The sequence below is a fragment of the Brassica oleracea genome, chromosome C7, assembly GCF_000695525.1.
Source record: "Brassica oleracea var. oleracea cultivar TO1000 chromosome C7, BOL, whole genome shotgun sequence".
Taxonomy (NCBI): Eukaryota; Viridiplantae; Streptophyta; class Magnoliopsida; order Brassicales; family Brassicaceae; genus Brassica; species Brassica oleracea.
This window is the reverse complement of record NC_027754.1, coordinates 33,025,621-33,040,496: the sequence shown is the minus strand read 5'-3', so window position 1 is coordinate 33,040,496 and position 14,876 is coordinate 33,025,621. Positions and strand designations below refer to the sequence as shown.

Genomic DNA, 14,876 nt, shown 5'->3' with positions numbered 1-14,876 from the left:
TTAATATAATAGAAATGTACATGATTAAAAAAAATAAGATTTGATGCAACGAAAGAAGCCTTAAGATTGGCCCAATCGGGCAGTTGTCAATCTCACATGAATCTTCACATAAAAGTATGTATAAGTTTTTCTCTGTGTATGATATAAATGTGGAAATTCGTAAATCAATATACTTTTCAAATACATTATTCGAGAAAAAAAAACCCATAGAAAGCCACATCGTTTGAGTGTCCAAATTGAACTCCGCTCCATTTTTAAATCATTTAATTATGTACTTGTTTAAAGTGTAAAGGAAATCTTATAAGTTTAAAAACTGTTCATTGTAACGTTAGAACAAAGCGATGCTTGATTCCTTTAACGTTAGGATTAGTAATTCACTTTCTTGATTTTAATTTCTCTAGTTTTTCTCTTAGTAGACATGCTTGATGAACCTTATGTATATTCGCAAAATTCCAATTCGACTAATATCTCACTAAAACTGATTAGCGTCTACCAAAATCAAATGTTATCAGAATCAACACAATATGGTGCCGCACCTGCACCGAGTACGACGTATGGCATTTTTGTTTGGTGATACCTCACTTTTAACGTTTAATTTCTCTAGTGGACTAACTTTGAGGATTAGTTATTAGTTATTAGTTATATCGAAATTTTCATATTAAATTGTGTATGTATAATGATTCAGAAAATCATGGTTATGTAAAATAATATAATCATAGTACATTTGTCCATTGATGATCGTTCTCTATTTGGGATTTATAGGACCACAATTGTCTATCTTTCAAATAATCTACAAGATTAGGTTGTCTTAGAAAAAGATAGTTGGACAAAGACTATTTTTCTATTAGAAAAAAATATTTATATTTGTATGTATGAGCAGTACAGTTATTTAAACAAATAGACGGACCAACTATTTCGAATATAATTAAAGTATCAGTGTGTCCAGTGTTATTCTACTACCATATCTACTTTTTTCTACGGCTAACGCTCACCATTCTATGAACTTTTATGTGGTGTGTTAGCTAAATTCTGTTAAAAAAAAATCAAACGGCTTAATCACGTAATCATTCAAGATTTATTTTGTATATATTGCTTATACTAATTCTACCAGTACTCGTGTATTTATTACTATATTTTGTACTTCTTTGTATACTTTACTTGTATTTTCCATGTATTTTAGTCGGCATTTGCAGGCTATATCGATATTTGTGGGTATGACTAGACCCATGTTTGACATCCTAACCCTAATTTAGTACTCTAGTAATATATGAGACTTTTGTATGTTCATTGTTTGGGTCAAATTCTCAGATCTCATACACGGTTCAATTTGTTTGTCGTATGAGAACCTCATTTATGAACTTGCCAGCAAACATAGGGTAGGAGAGGTTCCTACAAATATTTGGTGAATTACCTATCCCTTTGGCCTTGTCTCAGTATTAATGTTGTATGAATTGTGTGTTTGTATGATTCTTGAGGGAATTATTTAGAGAGATTTTCTTCTTCTCTCCACAAATCTCGATATATCCGAAGACCTCCCTATATTTCCAGGGTTCTTGCTGTCTTTTTAGAGCTTTCCTTACCTTGAATGGCAAGCGGAGTAGTTATAAAGTTTACCTAACTCATATAAGAAGACTAAGTTTTATACATGCGGTCAAGTCAACCCTAGCTAGCTAATTGTAGCTAAAATATATATTGATGGTTGTGCGTTATAAGCGGTAAGAGCATGATTAACCCGAGTTCTTAATTTGGGGTTCTTAACTCATGATTTGACATTTTTTTGTTTTTTGTTTTTGTTTTTACACTCTTCGGCTAAGAACCGGTTCTTATATCTCTTATTTAAGAGACGGTTCTTAGTTTTTCTTAGTTAAAAACTAAGAACTTGTTCTTAGCCGAAACTAAAAACTCCACCCTAAGAGCCCGGATTAATCATGGTCTAATGAGGTGAGGTGATTACAATATTCGTAGAGCATGACGATTAATTAAGTTTTCAGTTGAAACCATTTCATCACTATTTTTATTCTTTTGCACTAGACTTGATTTTTATTTTTGATTTCTCTCTTTGCTAGAGATTTTTATCATTTAAGAGAAACCAAAATATTATTAGTTTGAACAATCGGTCTATATATATATATCATGATTTCTTATAATGTTTTTTTCCAGTGTTTCTCAACTACAGTCTTTAATAGTTTAGAACTTCTATCTCGGATTGATTGAAGTCACTGAACCAATAAGAAACATATCAAAAGGTAGAGAGGAAGGGAGATTAATTGATTGTTTTTGTTTTGATACCATGGTGTATACAATAGTAACATGAGCTTGAGACGGACCAAGAAAAAGCCTCTCCACTTAAAAATAGTGGAGACCCAGCACATAAGACGTGGATTAATCTATTGATTAGGTAACGTTATTTAATGTTAAAGAGTAGAGACAGAAAATGTTAAATGACATTTTTTTAATACAAGTGACACGCTAGCATAGGTAAGCTTGGGCCGAAAGGATAATACGGCGGTGATCACGGTGGTATGAGTAAAAATCATTTGCTAATTGTCCACACATTTTGTAAACTCGTATTCTTCAATGAAAAATAACTGATCAATGCGTGTGGGTTAAGAAAAATACTTAAAACACACATTTAAATCTTATTCAACGTACGTAGACATAGTCTATATATATTTCATGGATTATGGATTAGGAAACTTATAGCAGAGTAGATGAATATTATTCTTATCAACGTACGTAGACATTTGCTATTTTCTAAATAAGATGCGCGTATGTTTTATTAAAGATCACCATATAGTTAACGAAAATGACTACAATATAAATGATGATAAACACACATATTTATATATAAAGGCAAAATATGAATAGATCACAACTGGATGCTAGTATACTAGTAGTGTGGAATATTCCGGTAGATATGCCAACTAATTTTGATATGTTTTCATGATATTAAAGCTTCCTTTTTGCCATTTTCTGGTTTAAGAAAGCTTTAATTTGCAAGAAGAACTTTAAATAATTTTGTCTTATCTTCTTCTTGGATTTGAAAAACTATTTTCTTTCCTTTTTCTCTAAGCATATTCTCACTCTCTCGCACACAGTCAGACACACATACACACACTTGACGATATATAATATCATAAACATAGCTTTTTGCCTTTTTCGAGTTTTTACCGGCGATTTCTTGAATATGAGTCGTGTATGGTTTTGTCGTTGCTCGCTTATTGCAGAAAAAAATAATAATAAGTCACTGCCTTTACTGCTCCAATATTTTTAAAAATTAGTATTTTCTTCTGGCATATTCTAAATCAAGCTTGAATTTTCCCTGCAACTGAGGGTGGATTACCTTCCTCTCTTTGCAAAAAGGTTCTGATTATTATACATTTTTACTTTTCATAAAATTTATTTTATTGTATTTTTATATTCAGTCCCTCGTCATCTCTTTTTGTATTTTTCGTTTATAATTTTCTTATTTACAGATGAAGAAGATTAACAAGAAGAAGAAGCAGAAGGAAAGAGAAGAGAGCTTACTATCATATTTTCTAGGGCTTGTCTTCCCCTGTAAGTTTCTTGATTTCTCCTCTTTGACTTTTGACCTAGTTTTCTTCAGGTATATAAAAACACACACCCTTTCTACTAGTTTTCTTTTGTAGACCGTTGACCAGTTTCAGTCTCCACTTCACTGTCATGATTTAATCAAATCTGTTTAGTTTCTTGTTAGAACCAGTTGTGGTTTGCACTACTTATAAGTTACAAATCAAGATTGCTAGATCTGGTTAGTCAAAGATTGGATTGTTTGTCTGTTACATTTTTGCTCTCCCAACTATAAGTGTGAATCTTTGTTTTTTTCTATACAAAAAGATTAAAACTTGGTAATCACTTTTATAATTTGATTCAGTTTGCACTGTTTGATTCAGTTTTTTTAAAAAATTTATAGAGAGGGAATGTCAAAGGCGTACGTAGTAGCAAAAGGGATGGATTATTACCAAGAAATGTTGGCGTTAGGACAAGACCACACCGGTCGTATTCGGGCAAGCTCGAGCAGGTCCAGGCCAAGGAAGGTTCGGATCCGTGAATACAAGATTCCGGATCTAAACGAAGACCCTTGTTTGGATTTGGATGAAGAAGAAACAAGAGAGGTGGTAGTATTCAGACCTCAGGATGCAGATTATTCACAAAACGTTCCTCAGCTTCCTTACGAGCTAGAGGTCGAGATACTCGCACGCCTCCCGCGTTTCGAGTATTGGAAACTTAAGTTTCTTAATAAGCGTTTCTCGCGTTTACTAAATGAAGGTAAAATCTTCAAGGTGAGGCGAGACCGCGGCCTGGTTGAACCGTCTGTCTTTATGCGGTCCCACGGCGACACGAAATGGACCATGTTCGATAAGAACTTCGAGAATTACCAGGAGGTTCCGGAACTTCCTTTACCTTCCGACAGCTCCTTCTTCCTTGGAGATAAAGAATCGCTTTGCGCTGGGACGCATTTGATTGTCACTGGGAACGAGGGAGAGAGCATCGCTTTGTGGCGGTACGAGCTGGAGACGAGCAAGTGGTTCAAGGGCCCCGCAATGATCACGCCGAGGATCTTGTTCGCTTCAGCTACGTGTGGGAGCGTTGCGTTTTTAGCTGGAGGGTTAAAAATGTACGGAGACACGTCTAAGGAAGTCGTGAATGAAGCCGAGAAGTACGATTCGCGGACCAAAACGTGGACGCGTCTCCGTGGAATGAACAAGAGGCGGCAGTTCTGTTCCGGATGTTACTTGCGTGGCAAGTTTTACGTCCTCGGTGGTAAGGATGAGAACGATAAGAACCTAACTTGCGGAGAACGTTACGATGAGCTTACGGACAGTTGGGAACTAATACCAGACATTCTTAAAGACGTGTCTTTCTCATCTGTTCAGTCTCCCCCTCTCATCGCTGTGGTTAATGACAATCTTTACTCGCTGGAAACGTCTGGGAACGAGCTCCGCGTTTACGACACAAACGCAAACGCTTGGAAGAAGCTCGGGGATGTACCTGTGAGAGCTAAGTCTAACGGAGGATGGGGCGTTGCGTTTAGGTCTCTTGGAGACAAGCTGCTTGTGATTGGAGAATCGGTGGGACCTTCCAGGACAGAGACGATGTCCGTCTACACGTGTCGTCCCTCTGCTAATCCCGAGGAGAAGCTGCTTTGGGAGGAGTCTAAAGGCTGCTGTGGTGTTAAGCTCAGCCATTTTATCTTAAACTGTTGTGTGATGATTGCTTAAGGGTCTTTTCTCTGGAGCAAGCAGAAACAAGGGTGGTAACTTTTGTTTTTTTTTAATGTGTGTTTTGAATAATGCAAGTTGTAGCGTCTCCAGACGCTGAGACTTAATAACTGTTGTGTGGATTGTCTTTCTTGTTCGGCTTAAACGCCGGCGTGATTATGTGAAAAAAAATAACAAGCTTGTTTAAACAGAGTAATCCTACCTAAAGCAGAGACTTTCTTATCACGGCCCATTCTAATGTTCAAAGGCCCATTCTAATGTTCAAAGACAACTACACGCCGTTTTGTAAGTAGGCTATTAAACTGCAGGACGTTTTAACGTCAAGCAGGTAAAGAGTCAAGGCATGGTCGGTGGTTCTAGCTAAAAGAAATTTATGTTTCTGTCACTGTTTCATAAATTTGATCATGGTACAGGACTTTAAAGACACATTGCAAGATGTAAGGCCTTCAGTTTCTCAGGACGAACTTAGAATCTACAACAACCGGAACAATCAGTTTGGTAGTTATAAGCCCTTTAAGACTGAGACTGGCGAGTTAATACAATCTTATCATATATACTATCACTGATCCTTTTGTTTCTCTTGAATATACATTTGTGTTATCTATCACAACAATAAGATATACAAATACAAATACAAGAGTTTTTACAGTACCTGTTTAGACCTAAGAATCCAGTCTCTTTTTTCTTATGTGCCCCATCTGTATTGTCCCCTGTCAAAGCATTAAAGAGAGAGACATTTGAACAATCCACAAAACCAAAAACTTGAACTAACATTTCTATGTAACTTACCTATATGCTATATATTTTTTTTTCCCTTTCTGAATGTTTTGCACCACTAAACATTCTCCAACGTGCTTATTCGATTAGCCCGTTTCAGGAGACTCCTGTATTCAAGACTCCTTGACCACTCATCAACCTCGCGTGCACGAAGAACCGGCAATGGATGTGATAATTGACTCGTCTGAGCATTTCTGTATATAAACAAACAAGAAATGACCACAAGTAACAATAAATTAAAAATTTCACCGCTACTTTTTTGATTCTCTTTACCTTATGTACCAGCCCAAGGGGGATGAAGAAGCTTTGTCATATGAACGGGCTTGTTCTAGAAACGCATCAACATTTAGCTGATCAGCAATTGATGGACATCCTCCAGCTAACTTCATTAGAACGGACACAACAACCTCTTGGAAGCCACATGAGAGAGGTTACAAGAAAGAAGAGAAACATCACTAGGTATTTTTCGTCTAATTTTGAAGCAATTAACGTTTAAAAGGTTCTTTTATTGTTTTAAAACTAGTACCTTTGGATCTTGGGCCACGAGAAGTGCTGCACGGTCACAGGTCAGCTCTGCTGAACGTAGCCAACGAAGCATCTGTTCTTCCAAGGTTCGAGCTATCATTTGCCCAAAAGCTACAAACAACATAATTCAACTTAGTCACTACAACTTTGTGAGACCGACGCAGAAGAGTGAAGGACCTACCAGGGACTGTATAAGCCCCAAGAGTAAGAATATTAGCGAAGGTGAGCCACACGCCGTGATCACACTTCAGATGGCCTAGCTCATGAGCCAAGACAGCCTAGTTTTTTTTTGTACAATTAAAAAAAAAATTTAACTAATATGTGGGATTGGCCAATATTAATAGTAGCAAAAAAGCATGGAACTTGTAATTGCAGAGTATGAACCTGAAGCTCCTGGCGAGTAAGAAGCTCGATGAGGCTGGTATGAACGACAATGAAAGGCTTTTTACCGCTTATCGCCAGTGTATACGCGTTTGGAACAGGACTCTGTCGAACATAGAGATCAGGAGCCTCTATGTTCAAAATCTCAGCAGCTTCGACCAACAAACAGTGAAGATCAGAGAGCTGAGACATCAAAAAAATACAACAAGCATCATGTCTCATTGTTGGCAGAGACATAAAAAAAAAGAGTATAAAACGTCGTCCAAAGAGCTAACCTGGTTCTTGGAGACAAGAACAGAAGTACCAATGTTCTCAAGAAGCATGATCTGTTCCGTCGCTGATCCTAACAGAGCTTTCCCGAACTCGTTCAACCCCGGAATGGCTCTTAGTAACAACGTGTTCTGTAGTTACAATTCAAAACATCGAATCAACGCTTTTCAATTACGATCATAACGAAGATATTACTCTTAGTAATTACTAATGTTATTAATAATCGGTTTAAACGGTCCTATGCGTTTATAACCGAAACAATTTTCTTAAAACCTGCAATTCAATTGTAGTTTAAATAATTTTAAATTGATTCAAATAGGAATAAACTGGTTCAAATTAATCTAAACCGGTTAAATCAAGTAAACCAGACCTGCTTATCCAAAGGATGTCGAAAATCATCGGCGTCGAGATCTTTGAACAAGAGAGGAGGCACGGCTCTGCAAACCGGAGCCCTAACCCTCGACTTACGCACCTTCTCCGCACCGAAACCGATGGAGCTCCGTGAATTACGACCAGAACTTAATCTCTTCTGCTGTATGTAACCTAAACGACTACTTTGTTCGCCGCTCTGATGGAAACAGAGGGGCAAGATCGGAGCAGAGACTGAGACAGCCATGAGAGAGAGAGCTGAGAAGAAGCGACGGAGGTGCGCAGGTTAGCCGTAGGCTTTAGTATTCTAGTATTGTACGCCGCTTTTAATTTGCGGAAGAGAAGGATAAATAAAGAAATAATATTTTTTCGGTCTCTGCAGTTTCGTTTCGGAGACGAACACTGTTTGCCGACCACAACCGTACTTTAATGGTTAGCATTTGTCGCGCCTTCGTTTTCCCGTTGACCGTTATTTTCCTTCCTATAACCTCTTTCATGCCTGGGCTCTCTTTAATGGGCCTAATTATAGAACTGTTTGATAAAGGCCCATTATATGAACATCAATTAATTTGATTATGTTGTCATCTGCTTTTCTTCTTCTCGAGTTTGCTGGGAAAATTTGTGATCGATCGATTAAAACAGATGTACGTAGAAGACAAATCATATTAGCTTCATTCGAATTGTTAATCATCCTATTTGAATCTTTGATCTAAGCCTTTCGATTTCTCGGAAGCAACCGTCACGTCTCCGGTACCTGATGAAGACGTGACGGTTGCTTCCGAGAAGGACGAGCTCACGCTTGGAGAAATCATCAACATCAAGGTTTCTCTCGATTTTTGATGCGATAAAGTCTCTTTTAGTTTGGAGTATTTGATGAAGAAGTTGATTGTGTAGTTGGTGGAGAGTGGAGAGAAAGATAATCTGATGGAGCTTGTGAGAGATAGATTGGTGGAGTCTGGTCGGAAAGATGGGATGAGGGTTGCTTGCAGGTGCTCTTATCATTGACTATTCATTTGAAAGTAACTCTTTGATTTAGATCAATCTTTAAAGCTGGTAGATGTTGTTGGTGTAACGTAAAAGGTAATCAACTTTTTGTTTGTTGGTCTAGAAAATGGGTATGGTTGAAAGCTGTATTTCGTTTTTTTTTTTTTTGGTACTTGCAGGGAGCATGTAAAGAAGAAAGGGAGAAAAGATGTCGCAGTCGATGAACTAATCCGAGTTATCACTCCCAAAAGCAGAGGTATACAAACCCTTTTAGGATGAAACCGGAACAAAGAAACCTCCGTTAACTTAGTATAATGTTCGACTTTTGTTTGTTTTCAACGGACCTTCGTCGTGTATGTGCAGCTTCAGTACCAGATGCTGTGAAGCAAGAGCTGCTGAACAGAATTCAAAACTTCATTGGATCAGCTGCTCCTTGATGGTTTTGTCTCCTTTTTTTTTTTTTTTTTTTTTGGGTCAAAGATGGTTTTGTCTCTATGGTGCGGTGGTTTCTAGTTTCTTCTTGTAGCCAACACTTAACCGGAGAAGAATTATAGATTTTACCAATTTATCATCTTTGCTGTTGTAGAATTAGTTCTTTCCTATTTCAACTCCTTTTTGAGCCAAATGAAACAATGCCATCCTTAAAGATACCATTTATGATGATTTAGGAGTACCATATGAGATCAGATCTGCTAGATCCTTGGTTTGGATAAGCATCTGGTTTGGATAAGCATCTGGTTTAGATAAGCATAAGATGATGGCTTTATGCTTAAAAGTTAAACTTGCTATTTAAAACATTTGTTTTTCCCTTGCACAAAGCAAACACAAACAGTAGCTCATACCATTGGTTTGGCTCTGTTATTTAGTCTCACTTTCTCTCTACATAAATTGTTTGTTTCAAATCTCTCACAAAGCACAGACACTCACACATTAGACACAACAAGAACAAGGGTAGTCGCTTATTCGGCAGAGCTTCTTCACCCTTTTGCTTGCCTCAAGACGCACACAACTCCTCACTTCTTAGTAAACCATACATTTGAATTCGACTCTTATCTAACTCCCAAAAGCTTACGCTCTTATGGTAATATGCATATATATAGATAGATTTCAGATCACTTCCCCTAGCAACGTGGCATTGCAGGGTTGATCGGCTTATGCAGAACCAGCTTGTTCGCACAGATCTAGCAGATCCAATGTCTGCAACAAAACATCATAATGGAAATACATAATCAGCCCACAGGCCCCTTACATGCAAAGGTTTTCTGCTTAAAACCAAACTCTAGATCCATGGATACGCACCTCAGGAACAGAGAGCTCAAGGCGGAATTTTGGGCCATCATAGTGGTGAAGAACAGGCCTGAAGGAATCCTCTTCCAAGGCTTTGCATATTTTCCTCACTCTGATCCTCACCTGTTACGATTTGAGACAAAAGTAGTCGACTTGGTACAAAGTATCAATATAAAGACTAAAGGAAGTTACTATTGTGATTGTAAATTTTACCTGAGCCGGAAATCTTGACTCTCCTTTGCACTTTTTGTCTTCCCAGGCAGTCGCATCAATATTAGTACCTCCAAAAGTTGTTGCCTAAACCAGGAATAATATCAAGGAACAACTTTCAGTTAATGGAAGCTTCAAAGACGTTGCTATGATACGAGATATGGGAAGGAGAAGAAGGACGAGAACAAACCTCAAAGATACCATGGAGCTGGTGAGTGGTGTAATTGTAAAGAAACAGAGGTAACCCAGGTGTTATCGCCCGGACAGAGTCCCTGTACCTTGGAGGTAAACCTGGCAAATGGACACAAGATTTTAAAACGAAATGCATTGAGAAATCATATTGTAAAATAACATGTATGTCGAGATAAAATTACCAAATAGGTGGCGTTTCAAGTCCTCCTGCATGGTATCATTGTTGCAAACAAAGATGTAGCCGCCAAGAACTTCATTCCTCGGAAGCGTCTCCGATGCAGGCAAAGTCTTAAACCTCTTGTCAACATTCATATTCACATTATCATTATTGCTGTGCTTGTTGTTGTTGTTGCTCAGCTCCTTGTTAGCAACAACATTGCCACTGTACTTGTTAACCTTCATGTTGCCTCCACTCTTGAAGTCGTTCTTCTGGAAAACATTGTTCACGTTGTTGTAAACATTGCTCTGCATCGGAGCTTTGCCCATGCCTTGCACATACTTGCCGTCCAGGTTCAACATGTTGAAATTAAGGTTGTTGTTGTCCTGGAAACTAAACTTGTCGGTTGGCCTGAACTCAGAGTAGGGCTTGGAGAGATCGAGGTTGTTCATCCTTTCCCCTTTCATCCTAGTCTGCTCAGCGAGCTTGGTTGCGACAGTGGACCATTTGTGATCCTCTGAGGCTCGTGACTGACCTCGGAGCTCATCGCCCAATTGCCAGAAGCTGTCCATAGTTCCCTAAATCTAATACAAACAAAGAGATCACTGTTAAAACTCATTACATAGGTTTCCTTCACGCATTAACTTAAAATCCTAAATTATCTAATTAACACGCAAAGTTTGAAGCTTTCACTCCTATTCGATCAATTCACAGGGAAAACAATCCAAATCGAAGCTAATCCAAAAAAAAATCTAAGAATCAAAAACCCTAAATTATCTAATTAACACGCAAAGTTCCGTCAAATTTCAAACATTTCACAAATTCATAATCGAAAGTGTCAATAGCTGGACTGAGAAAGCCAAAGCTCTGAAGTGATCGGAGTGTTTTTAACCAAAAAAAGACCCAGAGATTTCGGAAAAAGAATCTTAAGCGATAAACATCAAAAATCGAAAAAAACAAAATAACACCAACACTAGATTTAGGGATTGGATTATACAGAGCATATAAATCGAGAGAGAGAGAGCAGACCTTAAGCTTCGCTTCCTCGAAAGTCGCCGGAGATGAAGGAGAGAAACTGAAGAAGGTAAACACGTCAGAGTAAAGAGAGAGATGGTCCTGAATGGTGTGGATGGATCTGTAGATTTATCAGACCTACTCTCCCAAATAGCCCTTTCTTTTCCACATTAATCACGACATTCTGCCATTTCCGTATAAGCCACGCGTCATTTCTTAAGTAGCTCTCAAGTTTAACTTTTTTGGATCCATTGTTTACTCCTTCTCGGCCGTCCGATTAAGTTGACAAATTTTGTTTATAAGCTTATAAACAAAATTAAATGTTTTGTTTTTTATGAGGTCTCTTTTGTCACGAGTGGAACAAATATCCCATTTTCAATAATATTTTTAAAAAAATTAAATGTCTTTTTTTTAACACAAAAAAATATATTAAATGTCTTAATATCCAAAACCTCTAGGGACGATTGATATTTATAACCTTTGTAGTGTGAACTCCTGCATTTTATTGAGGTAGAAGATCTATTTATAAATCTGGATTTTATGGTATCTTTTTTTGAGAATTTTTTTTTTTTTATGGATTTTATGGTATCTTACAAGAAAAAAAAACTGAATGAATGGTATCCGTTGTTACTCGATAATATATTTGAAAATTCGAAATTGCACGTGTCTCCAGAGACACAAGACGAATAAAAATGCTAAAGAAGCATATACGAATAAAATAGCCTGTTAAGAAAAAAAAAACACGTATAAATGTATAATACTTGGAATGTAGAATAAGTCATAGTGTGGGAAAAAACTGAAAATGTATAAAGCCCACATGGTTGATATCCCATAATTTTACCAACCAAATTTTATTACCTTTGCAATACTGTATGTCACGATAAATATTGCTTCTTCTTTTTATTCAAAATCATATGTCACATGTGAGAATAATTATTACTATATTAAAATCTATCATTTCTTTCACCAACAAGCTTCAATTTACTTTTGTTTTAATAATTAGACACATTCAGAAACGAAATATAGACAAATATGAATGTCTGCATTAACTTATAAACACAGTATTCAAGCCAAAAAAAACTTATAAACACTGTACCCTTATGTTAATAAAACACTAAATTCTGATCCGCGCGGTTGCGCGGAGTATTTATATTTCTAGTGTATGTTTTTAAATAATTTTTTTTATGATCTGACGATATTTTATAAAATTCAGTTCGTGTTAAAATTATTTGTTTTATTTTTTTATTTGCCACCGGTTCGGTTGTAGATTTTGATTTTTGGTTCAAGAAATATAGTAATTGTTCAGTTATTTATGAATTTAGGTTTGGTTTAGGTTTTGTTATTTTGGTTTTGTATCATTTTGAACTTTTTTGTACACACTTTTCGTGTCAAATGTTTTTTTATCAGACAAATTTATATGTAATATGTATAAGTTAATACTATACATGTTTTTGAAAATATTCTTACATATTTGTTTAATAGTTTAAAATGTTTTATCGTAGAAACAATCGTTTTCATATATATAATTTAATAATATTTTGAATACATAAATATTAGTTTTTTATAAAATTTTGAAGATAAACTCACGTTTTACACTTGTAAATTTTGTTGATCCGTAGTCAAAAGAGCTTAAAGAAAAAAAAAACAGAAAATGCTAGAATATCAAAAGAATATTGCAACCTCGTATAAATTTACATTTTGAAGCTTTTGGAAAATTTTACAAACAAATAGCAATCAAGAAGTGTGAATTGTCGTGAGACCTCCCCACTGTTCCTGTAACTCACCTATACATCTGTTATTAACAAATGATTTACAATTACTTTAATTTTTTGAGGCTCTGATATGTTGCATGCATGATTTCCTGTGGATCCTTTTTGTTGTAAAAACTTCCCATATGAAACAATCTGCAAGAAACTTTTAAGCAGTAACCCGTTGCATCTGGAACTACATATGTTTTTGCGAGCTTGCTCAAACAGAGCAGAGCATGCTTGTCATTCCTTGAGGAGCTCATGTCTAGCTTTGGGCAATAACCCACTACAAAGCTGTATATAAGGGTTCAAACAAAATTGATTTTCAATTTTTTTTAAGTTTTTCCATACTGATATAGACTTCTTACTATCCTAAAATTTTAAATATTAATAGTCATCATGAACCTTTCTTGAACAGTTCCTTTACTCAATTTTTTCACCAGATTTTCTAGAGTGCCAAATTTTTTTCACTCATTTTTACACGAACTTGCTGTAATATATTACAACACACACCATTAAGCACAAAACAATAATTGGAAAGATATATAAAGACACTACAAACTCACGTTGACAGCATCAAGGTTCTTCCAAAAATAAGCGGTGCAGATGACTGTATATTAGTAATAAAGTCAATGACTTTCATTCTCTAGCACACAAAAAACACTCATTCTCTATTGCTTCTTAGGAAAACATCAAGAACAAAGAAAAACCCCAAAACTTTAGCTCGATTTTTTCTTGGGTTTCCCTAGACTATCAATCATATATATTTGTTCCGAGCTCAAGACTCAACAGCCTTAAGCACCTCCTAAACGAGCTTTCATCACTAATCAAACTTCGAATCCACTCTAAAGGAGATTCCTTCCGGTAATCTCACCACAACTAATTTTCAAAACCATATTTCTCTACTAACTCGACTACCTCAACAACTAAACTTTTTTAGGTCAACTTGATTGATCAAAAAACTGTAACTTTTCTATTTACCTATTATGAGATCCAACCAAACACAAACCAACGAACCGAACACAACAGAGCCAAGATAAAAAAATCAAAACACCTCCACCGTTTAACTTTATTGCATTCTGCAACTTGACGACAGTGGAAGCATCTCCTTGTTCACAGTCTGATCCAGCTACTCAAGGGAATTGTTGTAATTAATGGGTGATGCTTCTAGTGATGAATCTGTATAATCTCGACGCTATCGATGACTCCAACCTGTTGCAATCATAGTTAAGATCAGGAAGAGTAAGGTCTGGATTCTTAGGAAACCCAGAAACACTGTCTACAGAAGACGTCTCCAAGCTGTCTAGGGTTTTTCTACGCTATAGAACAAATCGCGATTGTTGATAGATGATGATGATATGCACAAACACTGTGGTGGCCTACAATGAATTGTTGTTTTACTGTAGAAGAATGAATTGGAAATTGATTTCAAAAAAATCGTGTATGAATTAGGTTAAATCATATAATTGTCACTATGAGGTATGTTGACATTAATCCAGTCTAATAGTCTAAGAATTAGATGATAATTGTATTTTTAATGAAAGTCATATACATCTAATCTATTAAAGAGATATGGAGTATGTTTTTAATACATAGTCGCAACATGTTTAATAGATAAAAAAAAAATGTGTCACGGTAATTTCAAATATGATTCTGTTTTAATAGATTATATATAAAATCAGTAAATGGAATTCAATGTTCTTGACTCCGATAAACGGA

The 14,876-nt window shown here is 36.3% G+C and overlaps 4 protein-coding genes across 6 annotated transcripts; 2 read left to right on the top strand and 2 right to left on the bottom strand.

The window, feature by feature from the left end:
- Positions 1-3,226: 3,226 nt before the first annotated feature.
- On the top strand, positions 3,227-5,444 carry LOC106304134 (F-box/kelch-repeat protein At3g27150). Of its 3 annotated transcripts, XM_013740532.1 has the most exons (3): positions 3,227-3,363; positions 3,477-3,607; positions 3,935-5,444. In XM_013740532.1, exons 2-3 carry the CDS (start codon positions 3,477-3,479, stop codon positions 5,241-5,243), a joined length of 1,440 nt encoding a protein of 479 aa, XP_013595986.1. In that variant the 5' UTR covers positions 3,227-3,363; the 3' UTR covers positions 5,244-5,444. The 3 variants fall into 3 exon arrangements, with proteins under 3 accessions (XP_013595986.1, XP_013595987.1, XP_013595988.1); XM_013740533.1 differs by lacking the exon at positions 3,227-3,363 and having other exon boundaries at positions 3,475-3,558; XM_013740534.1 differs by lacking the exons at positions 3,227-3,363; positions 3,477-3,607 and adding an exon at positions 3,667-3,772.
- Positions 5,445-5,769: 325 nt separating this feature from the next.
- On the bottom strand, positions 5,770-7,985 carry LOC106306191 (protease HtpX homolog). Its single transcript, XM_013742710.1, has 8 exons — positions 7,567-7,985; positions 7,202-7,327; positions 6,930-7,109; positions 6,727-6,823; positions 6,547-6,656; positions 6,294-6,427; positions 6,033-6,214; positions 5,770-5,953 (listed from the first exon to the last, which is right to left on the bottom strand). The coding sequence occupies exons 1-7, from the start codon at positions 7,810-7,812 to the stop codon at positions 6,079-6,081; spliced, it is 1,029 nt and encodes a 342-aa protein (XP_013598164.1). The 5' UTR covers positions 7,813-7,985; the 3' UTR covers positions 5,770-5,953; positions 6,033-6,078.
- On the top strand, positions 7,811-9,586 carry LOC106303125 (transcription and mRNA export factor SUS1-like). The gene is made up of 7 exons (XM_013739474.1): positions 7,811-7,850; positions 7,948-7,997; positions 8,280-8,387; positions 8,460-8,554; positions 8,729-8,805; positions 8,913-8,998; positions 9,043-9,586. The coding sequence occupies exons 1-6, from the start codon at positions 7,811-7,813 to the stop codon at positions 8,984-8,986; spliced, it is 444 nt and encodes a 147-aa protein (XP_013594928.1). The 3' UTR covers positions 8,987-8,998; positions 9,043-9,586.
- On the bottom strand, positions 9,319-11,584 carry LOC106306192 (B2 protein). The gene is made up of 6 exons (XM_013742712.1): positions 11,425-11,584; positions 10,421-10,979; positions 10,237-10,337; positions 10,050-10,133; positions 9,849-9,959; positions 9,319-9,746 (listed from the first exon to the last, which is right to left on the bottom strand). Exons 2-6 carry the CDS (start codon positions 10,965-10,967, stop codon positions 9,702-9,704), a joined length of 888 nt encoding a protein of 295 aa, XP_013598166.1. The 5' UTR covers positions 10,968-10,979; positions 11,425-11,584; the 3' UTR covers positions 9,319-9,701.
- Between the last annotated feature and the right edge of the window lie 3,292 nt (positions 11,585-14,876).

What these genes read in the sequence shown, in the direction of transcription:
- LOC106304134 (XM_013740532.1), top strand. Translation starts at nt 3,477, where the DNA reads ATGAAGAAGATTAACAAGAAGAAGAAGCAGAAGGAAAGAGAAGAGAGC. An exon ending in TTTGACCTAGTTTTCTTCAG is followed by an intron (nt 3,608 to 3,934) that starts GTATATAAAAAC and finishes AAAAATTTATAG; the next exon opens with AGAGGGAATGTCAAAGGCGT.
- LOC106303125 (XM_013739474.1), top strand. Translation starts at nt 7,811, where the DNA reads ATGAGAGAGAGAGCTGAGAAGAAGCGACGGAGGTGCGCAG. An exon ending in GAAGCGACGGAGGTGCGCAG is followed by an intron (nt 7,851 to 7,947) that starts GTTAGCCGTAGG and finishes CGGTCTCTGCAG; the next exon opens with TTTCGTTTCGGAGACGAACA. An exon ending in GGGATGAGGGTTGCTTGCAG is followed by an intron (nt 8,555 to 8,728) that starts GTGCTCTTATCA and finishes TGGTACTTGCAG; the next exon opens with GGAGCATGTAAAGAAGAAAG.
- LOC106306191 (XM_013742710.1), bottom strand. Translation starts at nt 7,812, where the DNA reads ATGGCTGTCTCAGTCTCTGCTCCGATCTTGCCCCTCTGTTTCCATCAG. An exon ending in TTACTCGCCAGGAGCTTCAG is followed by an intron (nt 6,824 to 6,929) that starts GTTCATACTCTG and finishes AAAAAAAACTAG; the next exon opens with GCTGTCTTGGCTCATGAGCT. An exon ending in TCGTGGCCCAAGATCCAAAG is followed by an intron (nt 6,428 to 6,546) that starts GTACTAGTTTTA and finishes GGCTTCCAAGAG; the next exon opens with GTTGTTGTGTCCGTTCTAAT.
- LOC106306192 (XM_013742712.1), bottom strand. Translation starts at nt 10,967, where the DNA reads ATGGACAGCTTCTGGCAATTGGGCGATGAGCTCCGAGGTCAGTCACGA. An exon ending in AGCTCCATGGTATCTTTGAG is followed by an intron (nt 10,134 to 10,236) that starts GTTTGTTCTCGT and finishes TTCCTGGTTTAG; the next exon opens with GCAACAACTTTTGGAGGTAC. An exon ending in TTGAGCTCTCTGTTCCTGAG is followed by an intron (nt 9,747 to 9,848) that starts GTGCGTATCCAT and finishes GTTTTGTTGCAG; the next exon opens with ACATTGGATCTGCTAGATCT.